We start from the raw sequence: 15,470 nt of genomic DNA, 5'->3' as shown, positions 1-15,470 counted from the left end.
TTATCGTATTTTTCACCCTATAGGGCGCACTGGCCATTAGGGTGCACCTCGTTTTTTGGGGGGAAAATAAATAAATAAAAATTTATTCTCTCCCCCCCCCCCAGCCGTGGGGCTGGGGAAACCCGAGCTTCCCCAGCCCCCAGAACAGGCTGCTATCCACAAGCCTTGCGAGCCCTGCGGGAGTTCCCGCCGGGCTCCCAAGGCTTGGGGACATCTGTGCAAAGCACGGGGCGCGCCCCGTGCTTCGGGCTGCAGGCTGCTGCCTGCAAGCCTTGCGAGCCCGTGCGCACTCCCACCGGGCTCCCAAGGCTTGCGGATAGCTTCCTGAAGCCTGGAGAGCGAGAGGGGTCAGTGTGCACTGACGCCTCTCGCTCTCCAGGCTTCAGCGAAAGCCTGCATTCGCCCCATAGGACGCACACACATTTCCCCTTCATTTTTGGAGGGGGGGAAGTGTGTCCTATAGGGCGAAAAATACTACATAAAATGCTGAAGGTTACACAAAAAATGAAAAATTGGGAGATATTGCTATTTTTAGGATAACCCGATTGCTAGTACTCTAGCAGAATACACTGATCTCCAACACCATATAGCAACATTCTCACCAGACACACCTTTTTAGATTACCACCTCTCTAGCCTTCAGTCCTAGGCTGAAGCATAGCTCAATACCCAGTGATACCAAATGTCCCAAGAATACCTTATCCAGACAGTTATCAGTAAAACAGGAAAGTCTGGTGGCCATGTAAGAGGAAACAGCATTTTATTTACCACCAGACTTTACAAACTTCAGCAACAACAGCAAACGTTTTGTCATTTTTTAAAAAACACAATTGTCTAAAACAGTGGAGCAGGATAATGGGGCAAGCACTGCTTGTCTTGCTCCTGTCTGCTTCTGTTAAATTCCTTCACCACCATCTTGCCCACAAAGCCAGCTTTGACTAAACATTTGCTTCTCTTTGCCACCCCATTCTTGATCGCCCATCAGGTCTCATAATGTTGAATCCAAGCAAGCAACACCCTCTCCCAATAGAAAACTGAGGTAACTCCCCTCTCCAAGCAACAACCTTTGCTGGGAACTAATCAAAACATAATAATCTCACCCCTATGCACAGGGGAGCTGCCTGTATTCCCTGCTGTTGCCGCACCTCCTTTACCTCACGTGACTATAGACCCAGCAGGCTGGGTGGCTGATGTGTCCTACTGGCATGGGTGGAAGTTGAGCACTGAGCATGCTGCATTGTTTAAACAAAATATTTTCTCAGTTTACTTGGCTGTGTTGTGCTGTTTTCATAGGTAGGTCCATGTTCAGAAGTAGCACTGGGTGATATATCAATATATCGCCCAGGACGGGTATTGGGGGGTGGGGAGAGATCGCAATGACATCTTCACTCAGCGGTATATTGCTGGTGAAAGTCACTGTTTTTGAGTCCCTCTGCCTGCAGTGCCCAGTGCACTGAGGAAGAAACAAACTAGCCGGGAGCGGGAGGCAGAGGGACTTAAGCGGCAGCAGTTTCTCCAGCGATATACCACTGGTGAAACTTCCATTGCACTCTGCCCTGGCAAGCTGCACTGGTGAGTAGAAGCGGGATCAGGGCTGCTCAGTTGGGAAGCCTGCCCTTTCCAGCTGAGAGAGCCCCGACCCTGCTCCTGCTACCGTCTGACTGCCTTGTCTGGGAGGGTGTGCTGTGCCTTTCCTCCCAGAAAAACAAAGCCCACCCTTCCGGTAGAAGGCAGCATAGGGGCTCTTTGATGCTGCTGGCAGGCCCAACACTCTCCAGCAGCCCCTTTCCACAAGGCGTGAATAGGGTGGCTTTGCGCCCTATTCAAGGTAGGTCACCTGCCCCCATGCCACCAAACAACAGTCTGGCCAAGGAGCCCCAAGGTCCTTGATGCTCTAGCGGGAGTGGCAGGGACACTGGGGCTGGCTCCGCTGGGGGCAGGTGCCCTCCCACCCCCAGCAGGGCCTGGCCAAGGAACCCCGGAGCCCCTGCTGGTCGTGTGTGAGCGGTGGGGACTCAGGGCTCGCTCAGCTAGGTGCAGGAGCCTTTCCACTCGCCCCCCCAGCTCAGCAGCAGACCGTGGCCAGCTGTATTGGCCACAGCCTGCAAGGTGCTAAGGTGAAAGCGCCTCAGCTCCCATGGTGAGAGGTGCAGCAGTTTCATCCAACACCTCGCAGGCTGGGGCCAATGCAGCTTTTTACAACATCACAGTTTATCACCAAACCTTGATGTTTGGCTGGCAATATACTGCGATTTTGAGAACCCAACATCACCCAGCCCTATTCAGAAGCTTAATATTACCCGGACAGATTTATAGTGATTCATTTCTTGAGGCAACATTTATTTATTTCTTCAAGTATTTATAATCCACACTTGTATAACAAGGCAGGATACAACATACAAGAGTACAGTAAGGTTAGTAAAAACATAATTAAGATCAATAAATACTTAACACACTTACATATTATGGTGAAAAAACTAAGTTATGGGGCAGCTCACACATATCAGTAAGAAATAAATATTGGACTGTCTAATCCACAGTTTTGTGAAAGCTTTGATTTTTCCTTAGCTTGGTTAACCTTTTATACTGGAGGTTGCCACATCTGGCTCACAAAGTTTTTTGAGCCTTCCCTCAGATTTGTCTTTTTTTTTTTTAATGACTGCTGCTATGGGTCCCCCTGCTGTAATGCCATGACGCCAAAACTTTGTTGTGGCATCTTCTAAGATCCCAAATTTTCCATTTCAAAAGATAAACATTTTTTCCTACAGTACCACTTCCATAGATCCCCTGGTTTGATACGATGGGTAGTATTCAACTAAGTTTTACTCACAGTAGAGTCATGGAAATTAATGAGGTCCATTATTTTCAGTACGTCTAAGCTGAGTACAACTTACTTGAACGCCACCCAATGATGCCCTCAAAGACCCCCACTACCTCTATGTCAATGTTTTTTTAAAAAAGTTATTGATGATGATGTTGTTGCTGCTTTTTAAAATAATAATAATAATAATAATGTTTAATGACTTCTTCCATAGGTACCCCACTGTGATGTCAAAAGGTTTTTTGTTGGGTCCCCCTGCTAAAATTTGTCATTTTAAAAATCATCTTACTGGCCACTCTTGCAGGCCCTGCTGTGATTTTGTAATATCAAAAGTTATGTGACCTTTTTCAAAAAACAGAATGACGCCTTTGTTCACTCCCACTTTGATAAACCGACCTCAGAGTGTTGACCATGGGTCAGTGCAACTCCCAACTCAAAAATGGTTAGGCACCCCTGTTTTATACATTATCATACTTTTCAATACCTCCAGATTGCACGCCTTAGTCCTAATTACTGTAAAGTTGTTTTGAAGTTGGTGAATGTTGCTTTTTTTGCCTGAAATAGAGGGTTCTTTTTGTTAAACAGAGAGCAGGCTTTGCCGTGTATTCAGATCCAGCTTCAGCGTGAGATCTGTGACTTCGGGGGTCACATTGACTTACCATCTGGAAATGGAAGCAAATCAACGGGTGGATTGCAAAGGACTTTCTCGAAGCTGACTTCACGATTTACAAAGAAAACATCCTGTTCCAGTTCAAGCAGCAGTGGAAGTTACTCCATTCCTAGTACACCTTCCAAAAACGTTTTCATAGCTAACAACTCAGAGGATAAAGCAAAAATGCCCAACAATATGGATGCCCGATTGCAGAGTATTCTGAACATTGGTAACTTCCCCAGGGCTGTTGAGTCGGCCCAGACAACGGCACAGAGTGGAAGCCATCAGGTTGTTAATGGGTTCCTCCTTGACAGGCGTAATGGCAGCAAAGCAGATGACAGCAAGGATGCCAAAGGCATGAATTTACCAACTGACCAAGAAATGCAGGAGGTCATAGATTTCCTCTCTGGTTTCAACATGGGCAAGTCCCAGCAGACCTCTCCGCTGGTGAAAAGAAGAAACTCGGTTGCATCGTCTTCGGCAGCAGCAGAGCAGAAGCCAGCCACCGTGCCACAGCAGTCCCAGTCTTCGTCTCACACACCTTTGCACCATCTCCAGCAAGGGTTGCCACAGCAACAGCAGCAGCAGCCACAAAAGCAGCAGCAGCAACAGCAGCAGCAGCAGCAGCAGCAAATGCATTACTATCAGCACCTGCTGCAGCCCATTGGGTCCCAGCAGCAGCAGCAGCAGCAGCAGCGTCCACCTGGCAAGTGGCCAACCAATTCCAGCCAGCCGTCAGCCCAGACTGTTGGTCCAGGGTTGTCTCATATGCCTCAGTGGAGCAGTCATGCCTTTCCTGACCTGAGCTCTGACCTGTATAGTTTGGGTCTTGTGAACAGTTACATGGACAATGTGATGTCGGAGATGCTGGGGCAGAAGCAGCAAGGACCTAGAAACAACACGTGGCCAAACCGTGACCAGAGTGATGGAATCTTTGGGATGTTGGGAGAATTTCTACCTTTTGATCCTGCAGGTGTGTGCATGTTAAGTAAATGCAACCTTCTACTATTGAGTAATGTGTTTGAATGTGTTGAATGCTGCCCATCCGTAGACACAAACCATTTGTGTCTTCTGCAGGTGATGGGAAAGATTATAGGATTACAAGAGCAAAAGCAACAGCAGGGGTTACCTTTAAAAAAAGTCTGCCAAATATTGGGTGAGGAAAGATAGTTTTTGAGGGCAGTAATTTTTGAAAATGTCATCTTACTGATAATCTTACTATATTATTATTTTTGTAAGTTTTCTACAATCAAGTGGTGTATCAATTTCATGAAATACACAAATATCTTAATTTAGTGGGTGGGACCCATGTCCAGATCTTCAAACAGTTGACGATTCACAAGGAATTTCCCTAATGCATCCTACCCTGACCTCCCAGATGTGTTCTGTGGGGTGGGTAAAAAGGGAAAGTGTGTTCCCTACACCTCCTCTCACTGCCACTTGCTGCTTTCTAGCTCACTTAAGTCTGTGGCAACCAATTCCTGTTCCCAAGGTAGCACAATTTAGCCATCGTGCTAGTCAAGTTTTGTTCAACTTAATAGGATTGAACAGATTTGCCTTGCTGAGGTTTTTCAGAGTATGTTGGGTAGAGGGGGAACATTCCTTTGGACAAAGTCATCTCAACAGCAGGGTTTTTGTGCCTCTTAATTTCTTGGATCTGCTTCCTTCAGACATTCTTTAGTCTGTTCCATCTTTATGATGCAGAGCAGTCTCTCTTAGCAATAGCAATGCTAAGCATTGCAATAGCGATGACTTTCTGAAATTAGCTTCCCCAAAAGTCTAATGGGCTGCCAAGTTCCATAGCAGTATGATATGTGGAGATGATGGACTTACATGTGAATATACATGGGCAGCTTTTTGGCTCCATGTTGTTGGAGACAATGTTGTTGGAGGCAATGACTGACCTGACAGGGGAGCCGAGGTATGGCCTGACTCTTCCTTTGGGTTGTCTCCCTTACTTGTATTCTTCATTTGTTTGATCCTTCTCTTGATTTAAGCATACTGAATGGATTTAGGTAGTATTGATCTGTCTTCCTATTTGATGTGCATTCTAAAATAGGATCTAAGCTTCTAGATAGATAGATAGATAGATAGATAGATAGATAGATAGATAGATAGATAGCCAGGCCCACAGACAGAGCATTTCTTGGGCTTCCACTGTGCATGATGTCACCACCACCTCTCTAATCTGCTGGTGGCTACAATGTTGGGGATTTATGTAGCATATTTTGCCTGCCCCCACATAAATCGCTCCCTGGTGAAGTTCTTAATTTTCAGCACTTCAACAGGCATTCCCAACCACTGACTAGCTTCCATTGTGTTTGTATGCATGTGTACACATTCTCATATTCTCTCTGTTTGTCTGTCTGAGGGGTAGATGGCGGATCATTGCAATGGAAATATCCAAGTGTGTCAATAGTTGACTGTCAGGTTTCTTTTTTTTACTCCCAGTTGGCTCTGATCCAGAGTTTGCTCGTTATGTGGCTGGGGTCAGTCAGGCCATGCAACAAAAAAGGCAAGCACAGCACTTCCGTCGCCCCAGCAACACACGTAGCAACTGGCCTCATCCTGACGACCCGCACAGAACCTGGCCTTTCCCAGAGTATTTCACAGAAGGGTAAGGAGCTACCTGTGGCACCCTTGTGTACATCCATTTTTGCTAGCAGCTGCATCAGTTATATATCTTTTTTAGGCATACCTACCCATATGCTTAGAAAGTTGAGGTAATTTTAATCTGTTTTAGTATTCAAACTTTTATATGTTTTAAAGTATAGTTGTGAATTTTTCTCAATTTTATTGTTTTAACTTTTTGTAAACTACTTTGAGGGTTTTGTTTTGTTTTACAATCAGGTAGTGTATAAATTTTAGTGTGTGTATGCGTGACCACTTTGCGTGCGCCCAATTGACACGCAGCTGTCAACACGTGTGCTGCTTTCGTTCCCAGAAGGGGTTGGTGTGGGGGCAGAATGAGCTTACCTGTGACTTCTGATGCGCACAATGACCCAGAACGGAACCCCTGTGCAAACAGGGAATTGCCTGTTTATAATATTTATACTGCAGCTCTTCCAAGTTCAGGATTGCATTTCCATGCAGCATGTGGATATTTTCTGCTTTGGGCAAGGGCAGCCAAGGTAGCACCTTTCTGATGTGGTTGGACTCCAGGTCCCATCATTCCTAGCCATTAACTGTGCAGGCTGGAGCTGATGGGAGCTGGAGTCCTCGACATCTGCAGGACACCACCTTGGCTGCCGCTGCAGTAATGCCAGTTTTAAAGGGTTGTTAAGTGAATATGTAGGGACACGGGTGGCGCTGTGGGTAAAACCTCAATGCCTAGGACTTGCCAATTGTATGGTCGGCGGTTCGAATCTCCGCGGTGGGGTGAGCTCCCGTCATTCGGTCCCAGCTCCTGCCCACCTAGCAGTTCGAAAGCACTCTTAAGTGCAAGTAGATAAATAGGGACCGCTTTATAGCGGGAAGGTAAATGGCGTTTCCGTGTGCTGCGCTGGTGCTGGCTCGCCAGCTGCAGCTTCGTCACGCTGGCCACGTGACCTGGAAGTGTCTTCGGACGGCGCCGGCTCACGGCCTCTTAAGCGAGATGAGCACGCAACCCCAGAGCCATACACGACTGGCCCGTATGGGCAGGGGTACCTTTACCTTTACCTTTTTAAGTGAATATGTACTGGGTCCTTAGAGGGGATATAGATTCCATATGCAGTGCCTGAATAAGCCATGGGATAAATGCTGTAAGATGATGCTGAATTTGTTAGTTTAGTCTTATTTTAGTATTAGCATTCATGGAGATTTTTCTTCTTGCCCTGTGAGTGTTTAGTAACGTTTAAGAGCAACTAGGGTGGTGAGAGCCTCCCACCACCGCTCACATCTCTACTGTTAGTCTCTTTCTCTTGATTGCTTCCCTGCTCTCATCTCAGGGAGATGGCAAGCAGCTGGTCAGGTACTCAGGGCGACTCTGCCAGCTCCAGTGATGAGACTTCCTCTGCCAATGGAGACAGTCTGTTTTCCATGTTCTCAGGGCCAGATATTGTTGCTGCAGTCAAGCAAAGAAGGTGAGTTGAATTCTTAACAAAGCAGTAGGCAAAATCTTTGGTTTTGCTGGTGGATAAAGATTTTGCCACCTTAACTTGCAAGGGTCAGGCTGTTCCAAAACTTTCCTGTGCCAAGTGTGAGTCACAAGGCCAAGCTAGGTTTGGAAATAAGAAAGAAATCTGAACTACAGTGGTGCCTCGCGAGACGAAAAGAATCCTTTCTGTGATTCTCTTTGTCTAGCGGTTTTTTCGTCTTGCGAAGCAAGCCCATTGACGGATTAGCGGATTAGCGCTATTAGCGCTATTAGCGGCTATTAGCGGCTTATCTGCTGATTGGATCAGCTGATAAGCGGCTTAGGAAAAGGGGGGGGGAACCCGCAGGAACTCGCAAGGCATTGTTGTCTTGCGAAGCAAGCCCATAGGAAATTCGTTTTGCGAAGCACCTCCAAAACGGAAAACTCTTTCGTCTAGCGAGTTTTCCGTCTTGCGAGGCATTCGTCTTGCGGGGCACCACTGTACTCTTGGCTGTCTTGCCACCTAGGTTTTGTTTCTCCTTTAATGTTGCCTGAGCTTGCAGTTGTCTCAGCCCTTTGAAAGAAGCAAGAAAAGAAACCAGGGCCCAGAGGGTTTGGGGAATATGCTATAATCTTCCATTTCTGGTTGTGGTTCTGACTACTTTTCCCTTAATTTGTCTTGTGGGATTTATTCCTGCTCATTAGTACGTGCCTGCATTGGTGGAAGCTAGGAAAGCCACATGGATGTGCTGCATGTGTTAAGTCTCTGCTATAGTGACAGGCGTGCTTTATTATTATTATTATTATTATTATTATTATGAAAGGAATAATAGACATGTGGCAAACAGGTATTTGAAAATGCAAATGTGGATTGGCTGTGGCTCCCTCTTGAGCACACCCAGCAGCACCAGATTTATGGCTGTGAAATAACCATGAAACTAATAAAAGTGCCCAGTGACAGAAAAGAGGATCCACAATTGAAAGTCCAGTTAATCAGTCCTGCTGATTGAAGAACAAGAAAGCTGATGTCGAATAGAGAAGGCAGACTTCTCTCAACAAGGCCAATGTCACACAGTTTTGACAACAGCATGCCTGGCGTTGAGTCCATGGTCATAAATACTATTCCTCTGAAAACAAGATGCTGCTGAGGCAGAGCTGCTACTGCCAAGGGAGGTCTGTAGCCTTGGTGTCCTGCTTGAAGGCTTCCCCAAGGCATAAGCCAAGCTATTCTTAGGGACAAGAACCCTGTGGTCCCTAATGAATAGTGATTGTGACCATCCTACGGCTATTTGAGCAGGACTGGACAATTAAATATTAAGTATTGCAAAAGTACAAAACCCTGCTTTGGTGCAATATCAGAAGCACTGGTCCACAGTTTTTATTGGCTGCAGTATGGCCTAGCTGCTGCTGTGCCATAGACTTCTATCTGCCTTGTTGGCTAGGTGTCTGAAAGTTTAATTCATAAACCTTTAATTGCCATGAAAGTAGCAGGTTAGATGCAAAGGCCCTTAGTACAAGTGTACTTCAGTTGTAAGACTCCTATTGCCCTCTATTTTGACCACGGAAATACAGCATAAAGTGTTTGTCAGAATTGAAAAATATTTTCTCATTTAAGACCCTGCCATGACACTAACCAACCATTTTCTCTCATTGGATAAATATTTCCACAGGAAACACAGCAGCGGGGAGCAAGACCCGAGCACACTTCCTTCCCCACCACTCCTTTCTACAGTGGATGATCATAGTCAGGCAAGTATCAGGCTGAATAGTGCCTCTTTTTGGGTGGCTAATGGAGGAGGGGGCCTCTTTGATGGGATTCCAGGTGGCTTTTCTTCTTTAAAAAATCCCTCAGTAAAAATGTTCCCTGAATTCAGCCCAGTTTTAAATAGTCAAGTTCACTATACTTGCAGATTTTAAGGCCAACAAAACTGCACTGCTTCATTTTTTATTATAGACAACTGAATATGCTCCATGGAATTTATTGGAGACTCCAAAATGTTTCACTTTTACTTTGATCTTAGGGGGTGTAGATCCATTGGAGATGCATTTCCCCCTCCCCTTCTCTGAAAGCCAGATAATATATTGGGCTGCTGGGAGAACCTCCCAGGTGAATGGTATTGCTCTGTGTGATTGATGTGGTATTGATGTAGGAGGGCTTTGACCCCAACAGGCTGCCGAGCAACATGGCTGGGTGGCTCTTCCTCCTTCCCAAGGGAGTGCTTTTGGAGTGTTGCAGAAATGGCAAAGAGGTGGCACTAACTGCAATAACAGTCCAAGTTCTAACCAGGGTAGGAGAAAGAACTATGGGAGAGTTTCTTCTTCATTGCTCCCCTCCCATTTGTAAAAGACAAGAATATTGGCTCTTCCTGTTCCTGGATTCTGTGGCTTTAGTGCTCTCTAGGGAAGGCACTGGAGGTGGGGCTATGAGTGGGCCCCTTATGTGTGCTGTTGGTCCAGGATGTAGTGGTTTACATGGGACAGAGTTAAACTGCTCCAGTGGGCAAGATTTCTGGAGATGCCCCAGGAGTTCAAGTCATCAGTGGGACAGGTTACCTTGCACTCTGATAATGTTTCTGTGTGACTGTCATCCACTTGTTTGGAAGAAAGTGGTATACTAAGGAACATTTGCAGCAGGGCCAGAAATGGTTACTGGCAGTGGATGTGCAGGAAGGAAGCTCAGATGTTGTCATTGGTCTCTTGCAGGACAACAAAACCAAAACCTGGCCTCCAAAAGCTCCTTGGCAGCACACACTGCCCAGTCAAAACATGTCTTTGTACCAGATGAGTAGCCCTGCCAGCCAGTGGAATGACACCATGCAGATCCTGCAGTCACCCGTTTGGTCCACAGCCAACGATTGCACACCATCAACAGGGATTTCCTCCACTTTTGCCTATGCGCAGCAGCAGCAGCAGCAATCGCCGCCGCCGCCATCTCAGCACAAACCGATGAATAAGGGCTTTAAACCTTTTCCAGTCAAGCACGAACGCAGGCCATCTTACATGCATCAGTACTGACGGCTTTTTCTAGCAAGAAATGCCGCAGAGGACCAAAGTCTTTGATGTGACAAACATTTGCTTTGTTTTACAGTTGTGCGGTGGTGGCTGTCTCTTCTGGTGGTTCTGTGGAGTGACAGCTTCTAGTGGTGATTCTCTCTCTCTCTCTGTAGAGTGCTGAGCAAATGGTGCCAAGGTGTTACATGTACACACAACAGCCCTAAACTGTGATGCTTTCAAAGCGTATATGGACTACCCTGCTAACAAACTGCTACATTATTACCACAGAAAACACTGTATTTTATAGCTATTTTTTCATATAGATTTATAGTTACCATTTCTTGCTAAAACAAATTTGAGTACATTTTTAAGCAAATCTAGCAGTTTTGCTCAACACTCCTTTTCTTTAGATTTCTAATTGACAAGGTAAAAAGTCTTCACTCCGGTGACATCGGCTGCTGTAGCTTTTTTAATGCATCAGTTGTTAACGTGCCACACAAGCTCCTCGTCACAACAGTGGTGCACAGACAACTGCAAAAAGCTTTTTCCAGTTATTTGCTTCATGCAAAAATAGTTGGAACCACTCCAGCCCAGGTAACTTGTGACATAACTTAATGGGCACAATCCACCTGTAACCTGAGCTCAAGATCCATAAAGTAGTTTGGGGTGGATTGTATTCATCTGTGGCTGACACTACATTAGAATACACAATTTGATACTTTTACATTTGGCCAAAGGCATTATCCATACAGTGCTCCTTAAATGTATGAAAGAATAGTTAAGACTACTTGCAAATATTTAAAGTCTTATTTCAATGCTAGACTTAGTGTGTAAAAACATGAGCTGGCTCAGAAGAGAGAGAACTTAAAAACACTATTTTTTGTAGTGCTAACGATTAAAGTTACTACTTTCAGTCAATATGTGCCATTAAATAAATGAACCTGTGGAATTAGGAAATAACCTTCCAACCAAAGTGGATCTGGGGGAATGACTGGTGCTTAAATTGAAAAAAAAGGTAAATATGTATAGTTATCCCATTGTATATTAATTGAGGTGAGAGAAGTCTTTATAAAAACCTATTTAAATTTTCATATTTCATCTTTGAAAGAGTAATTATAAACCACAATATTTTCTGGTATAAAGGTTTTTGACAGTATTAATATTATTTTTATATTTTCTTAAGTCATATCATTCTAATACATTGACAAGTAAAATGGGTTATTAGTTATAAATGCATATAGTTTTTTGATGAAGATAAAAGCACATTTAAGTTCCCATTTTCTACAAACGAAGTACATGTGTATATTAAAGATACCAAATTATATATAAATATATATAAATAAAATACACAACACTAAACGTTGGGGTGGGCAGAGTCGAGGAACCCCTCCCCCGCCTTCTGCTTGTGTGGTGATGGGCCATCTTGGCAGGCCCAGAATGTTACTATTTGTGCTGGTTGAAGATGCCAATGTTGCCTGTATTTATGATATTGTCACCATGTTTCCTCAAAACCCACCCTTACCATGTTTACAGAGTTGTTTGCTGTGCATAACTTTAGTCATGTGCTTTGCACAATCAGTGTGGCTTCTGTCTGTAAATTGTTAATGTTTTGTACCTTCTGCTAAAAATGTTGGTGAATTTAACAAGTGGGGGTTTTTTTTGTTTTTTTAGTTTCCTGGAGTACACCATTGAAAACTTATATTGGACCCTACAATCTATTGCAGTTGTATGCCACAATGATTTCAGGTCAAAGTACAGATGTTTGTTGCGTTGACGTTCCCTACAGAGCATCTAAACTGCAGTTGCATATTTGAGTGGTAAATACAAGCACTGGCAGTTTCTAAAATTGGAGTGAATTGTGGAAATACAGGTGTGTCAGTTTCTGTCTAGTAGGTGCTACATCATCCTCTGCTTCCAATTATGCTGAACACTGGTAATTTTCCCAAGTTGTTTGCACTTGGCAACCAAATGTTGCCATGTGATGTTTCACACTGCCAAGTGCATGGGGTTTGGTGCTTAGTTAACTTACCCTTATTGCAGTACTTCTGTGAATAGCTAATGCTTTGGAACTGGAATTGTACATTTTGTATTTTAATTTTAAAGCTCCTGTAAGTAAAAATAACCTTATTTGCTTTATTAAAGATATACCTTTAATAGTAGGTTATATCTTGTTAAAATAAGGTTTCTGCTGAAGATAATGAGCACCACTAAGCTGCAAGTTAATTTCAGTGGAGCTATCCTTGCTAGCCCCCAAATTACAACATTCACACAAATAGATACGTGCTCTGAGCTGAAATACCCCAAGGTTTGTCCCACTTTGAGGATAAGGCATGATTGTGGAATTACTGGAAAGATGGCACATTTGCTCTAGATGCAGTTGGATCGTGGTTGGTATATGAGGGTCTTGTGTGTGTGGTGGTAGGGAAAGAAAGTCCAAAGTCTTATTGGACAGAGGCAGGCCCCTTGCAAGGAACTGTTGAATCCTGGCCTTGCAAAAGCAGGCAACATTCCTTTGATTCAGTACTAATACCCAACACTTTGTCGTCTCTGTGTAGTCTTCCTCAACCTGGTGACTACAGCTTCCAACATCCCTTCCTATTGGCTGTGTTGGCTTGGGCCTATGGGACTTGGAGACCCAAATGGCTGGAACACACCAGGCTGCAGAAGGCTGCTCTGGAGCTTAGAAGAGCCTTGCAGCACGGAAACAAATACCTTGCTCCTAGATGCCTCCAGGGCAGGAACAGAGTGCTCTCCAGCTCTTTTTCCACTACTGCCAAGACAGCATGATAGAGAACACTGTCTAGATGGGGGGGGGGAATCCCCTCATAAAGACTGTTATATTATCTCACTTTGATCCCTCATTCTTTTACTTATTTACAAAAATGAGGCTCTTGTGCCTTAAAACATTGCTGCATTTGTGAAGTTCCCTCTGGTTGACACGCAACTGATTTCTCCCTTCCCTGTGCCATTAAGGATTAAGTACTTGCTTGAATTTCTCACAAGCATGTGGGATCCAGCCTGCTATCATAGTGTAACTTTGATACCAGTGATTTTCATTCAGGTGCCTCTTTCAGTGTTGACTTACCAAGTATGAAGTCATAGGCAAGGAGCATGTATTCACAATGCCACATGAAACCAAAAGTCCCGTAGCTCCTGCTCTGATGTGGGTGTAGAACTGATGTGGGATCATTTGCAAAGGTCATTAGAAACCTCACATACAACATCCCCAAATCCATTTTCTTTGTTGAGCTAGCCCCTTAGACATGGTACCTAGGCCAAGCCAGCTTCAGTCCCTAGCATTCTCTATGCTTATAGCAGGCATGACCAAACTTGGCCCTCCATATATTTTGGGAGCTAACAGGACCAGTGGTCAGGGATGATGGGAATTGTAGTCCCCAAAAATCTGGAGGGCCAAAGTTTGGCCATGCCTGACTTACAGTCTTAATACTACCGAGTGTAGGATATTAAACACATGCTATGTGGACACCTTTTCTGAATGGAAATGTATCTGGATTCCTAACCCAAGCTTTACTACCTAGCAGACATTGTGTATATTGTCTATAGGTCTCACCCAGCCTGTCTCATCCAGATGTTTTGGACTAGAACTCTCAATTCCAGCCAGCTCACATGGGCTGGTTGGGACTGATAGGATGGCATTAGTAACTAGTGTGCTTGGTACCAGAACTATAGCTGGTCCCATAATGCAACAGCACAAGTGGTGAGGGACAGGAATATAGATGATTGCAAGAACAGCTGTCTATAAATAGTGTGGCAAAGCTTTTTCAGATGTCAGACCTGGAGCAGGAAGAATAAGTGTCTGCTTCAGGAAGGAAATTTTTGACCAGCATTGATGAGTATCTAGAACTCCTATTGACACATCAAAGTCTCACTGCCTCATTCAAGGCTTGATATGGGCACTCTATATCCTCAAAACCTATCCAACCTGTCCTGTGTAGCATCTTGCACTGATGTTTCACTTACGTATGTGGGTATCTATAGCACTTAAGTTCCATACAATGTAAGCAGTACCTCACCAACTATTCTGTACACTTAAGTCTTCGCTTTCCACCATCTTTCTGCCCTTGTCCTCATCCAAATTTAACAGACTTAACAGACTTACGACAAATGGTCTTGGTTTTATTATTAGAAAATTATTAGAAAATTCATGATTCAAAATGGCAGAATGTTCTTTGATCCCACTGCCTTAACTAGTCAGGTACTAGTCATCTTCTTGCCTCACTCTGCTTAAGAACAGGTCTGATTGCCCAGCTACAATACAGCATTCTGCCTGGGGTACCTCACTGTATTATCAGGTGCAATTGATGTGAATTTAGCAGCAGTTCCAGAAAGTAATGTTTAAAGTTAGAAAGAACATTGAAAATGTATGTTTTAAGTTACAATACCTGGATCTGCTCCACTTGCAGGATACCAAATGATACGGAATTGCTGAAGAGTGCATTCATTCTAGATGCAGCTGTTGTATGGCTGTATCCTACAGCTGCAAAGAACTGCACAGCTGCCATGGACAGCCTCCCAGGGCCCCGAGGCCAGTGGTAGAGGCTAGAGAATGCCTCCGTTCATCTCGGAGAGGATTAACAGATGCTTTGCCTCTGGCTCGAGTGTGTAGTGTAGCGGCCTTCATTGTAAGTTGGGAGTAAAAACAATTTCTAACATGAAACCCCTTTGTATCAATATGCTGTCATTTCATACCATAGACTGGAAACATAACTTAGAAACTTTTAGTTAATAAGCATGGTTGGGGGAGAGCTCCCATTTTATACTACTCCTGGTCCAGGGGGGCGGGGGTCCATTCCACCAGCAGTGTAAATGTAGTAGGAGAGGTTTTGCACCACTAGCTTCAGTGATAGAACAAGCTGCTGTTACTACTTCACATCAGCTCACTATCTTCCTTTTACATTGTATAGCTTTAGGTTTTTTTCTTTTTTT

At 44.4% G+C, this 15,470-nt stretch overlaps 1 protein-coding gene across 1 annotated transcript in view; it reads left to right on the top strand.

The window, feature by feature from the left end:
• Nucleotides 1-12,682, top strand: part of GARRE1 (granule associated Rac and RHOG effector 1) — a 61,743-nt gene extending 49,061 nt beyond the window's left edge. Inside the window, exons 10-14 of the mRNA XM_083515175.1 lie at nt 3,406-4,445; nt 5,924-6,089; nt 7,402-7,536; nt 9,200-9,278; nt 10,233-12,682. Of these exons, the coding sequence (XP_083371301.1) occupies nt 3,406-4,445; nt 5,924-6,089; nt 7,402-7,536; nt 9,200-9,278; nt 10,233-10,544 (1,732 nt within the window). The 3' untranslated portion in view covers nt 10,545-12,682. The remainder of the gene's footprint in view (nt 1-3,405; nt 4,446-5,923; nt 6,090-7,401; nt 7,537-9,199; nt 9,279-10,232) is intronic.
• Nucleotides 12,683-15,470: the final 2,788 nt, after the last annotated feature.

The sequence above is a fragment of the Podarcis liolepis genome (assembly GCF_965112155.1).
Source record: "Podarcis liolepis genome assembly, chromosome: 7".
Classification (NCBI taxonomy): Eukaryota; Metazoa; Chordata; class Lepidosauria; order Squamata; family Lacertidae; genus Podarcis; species Podarcis liolepis.
This window is presented reverse-complemented; position numbering and strand designations above follow the sequence as displayed.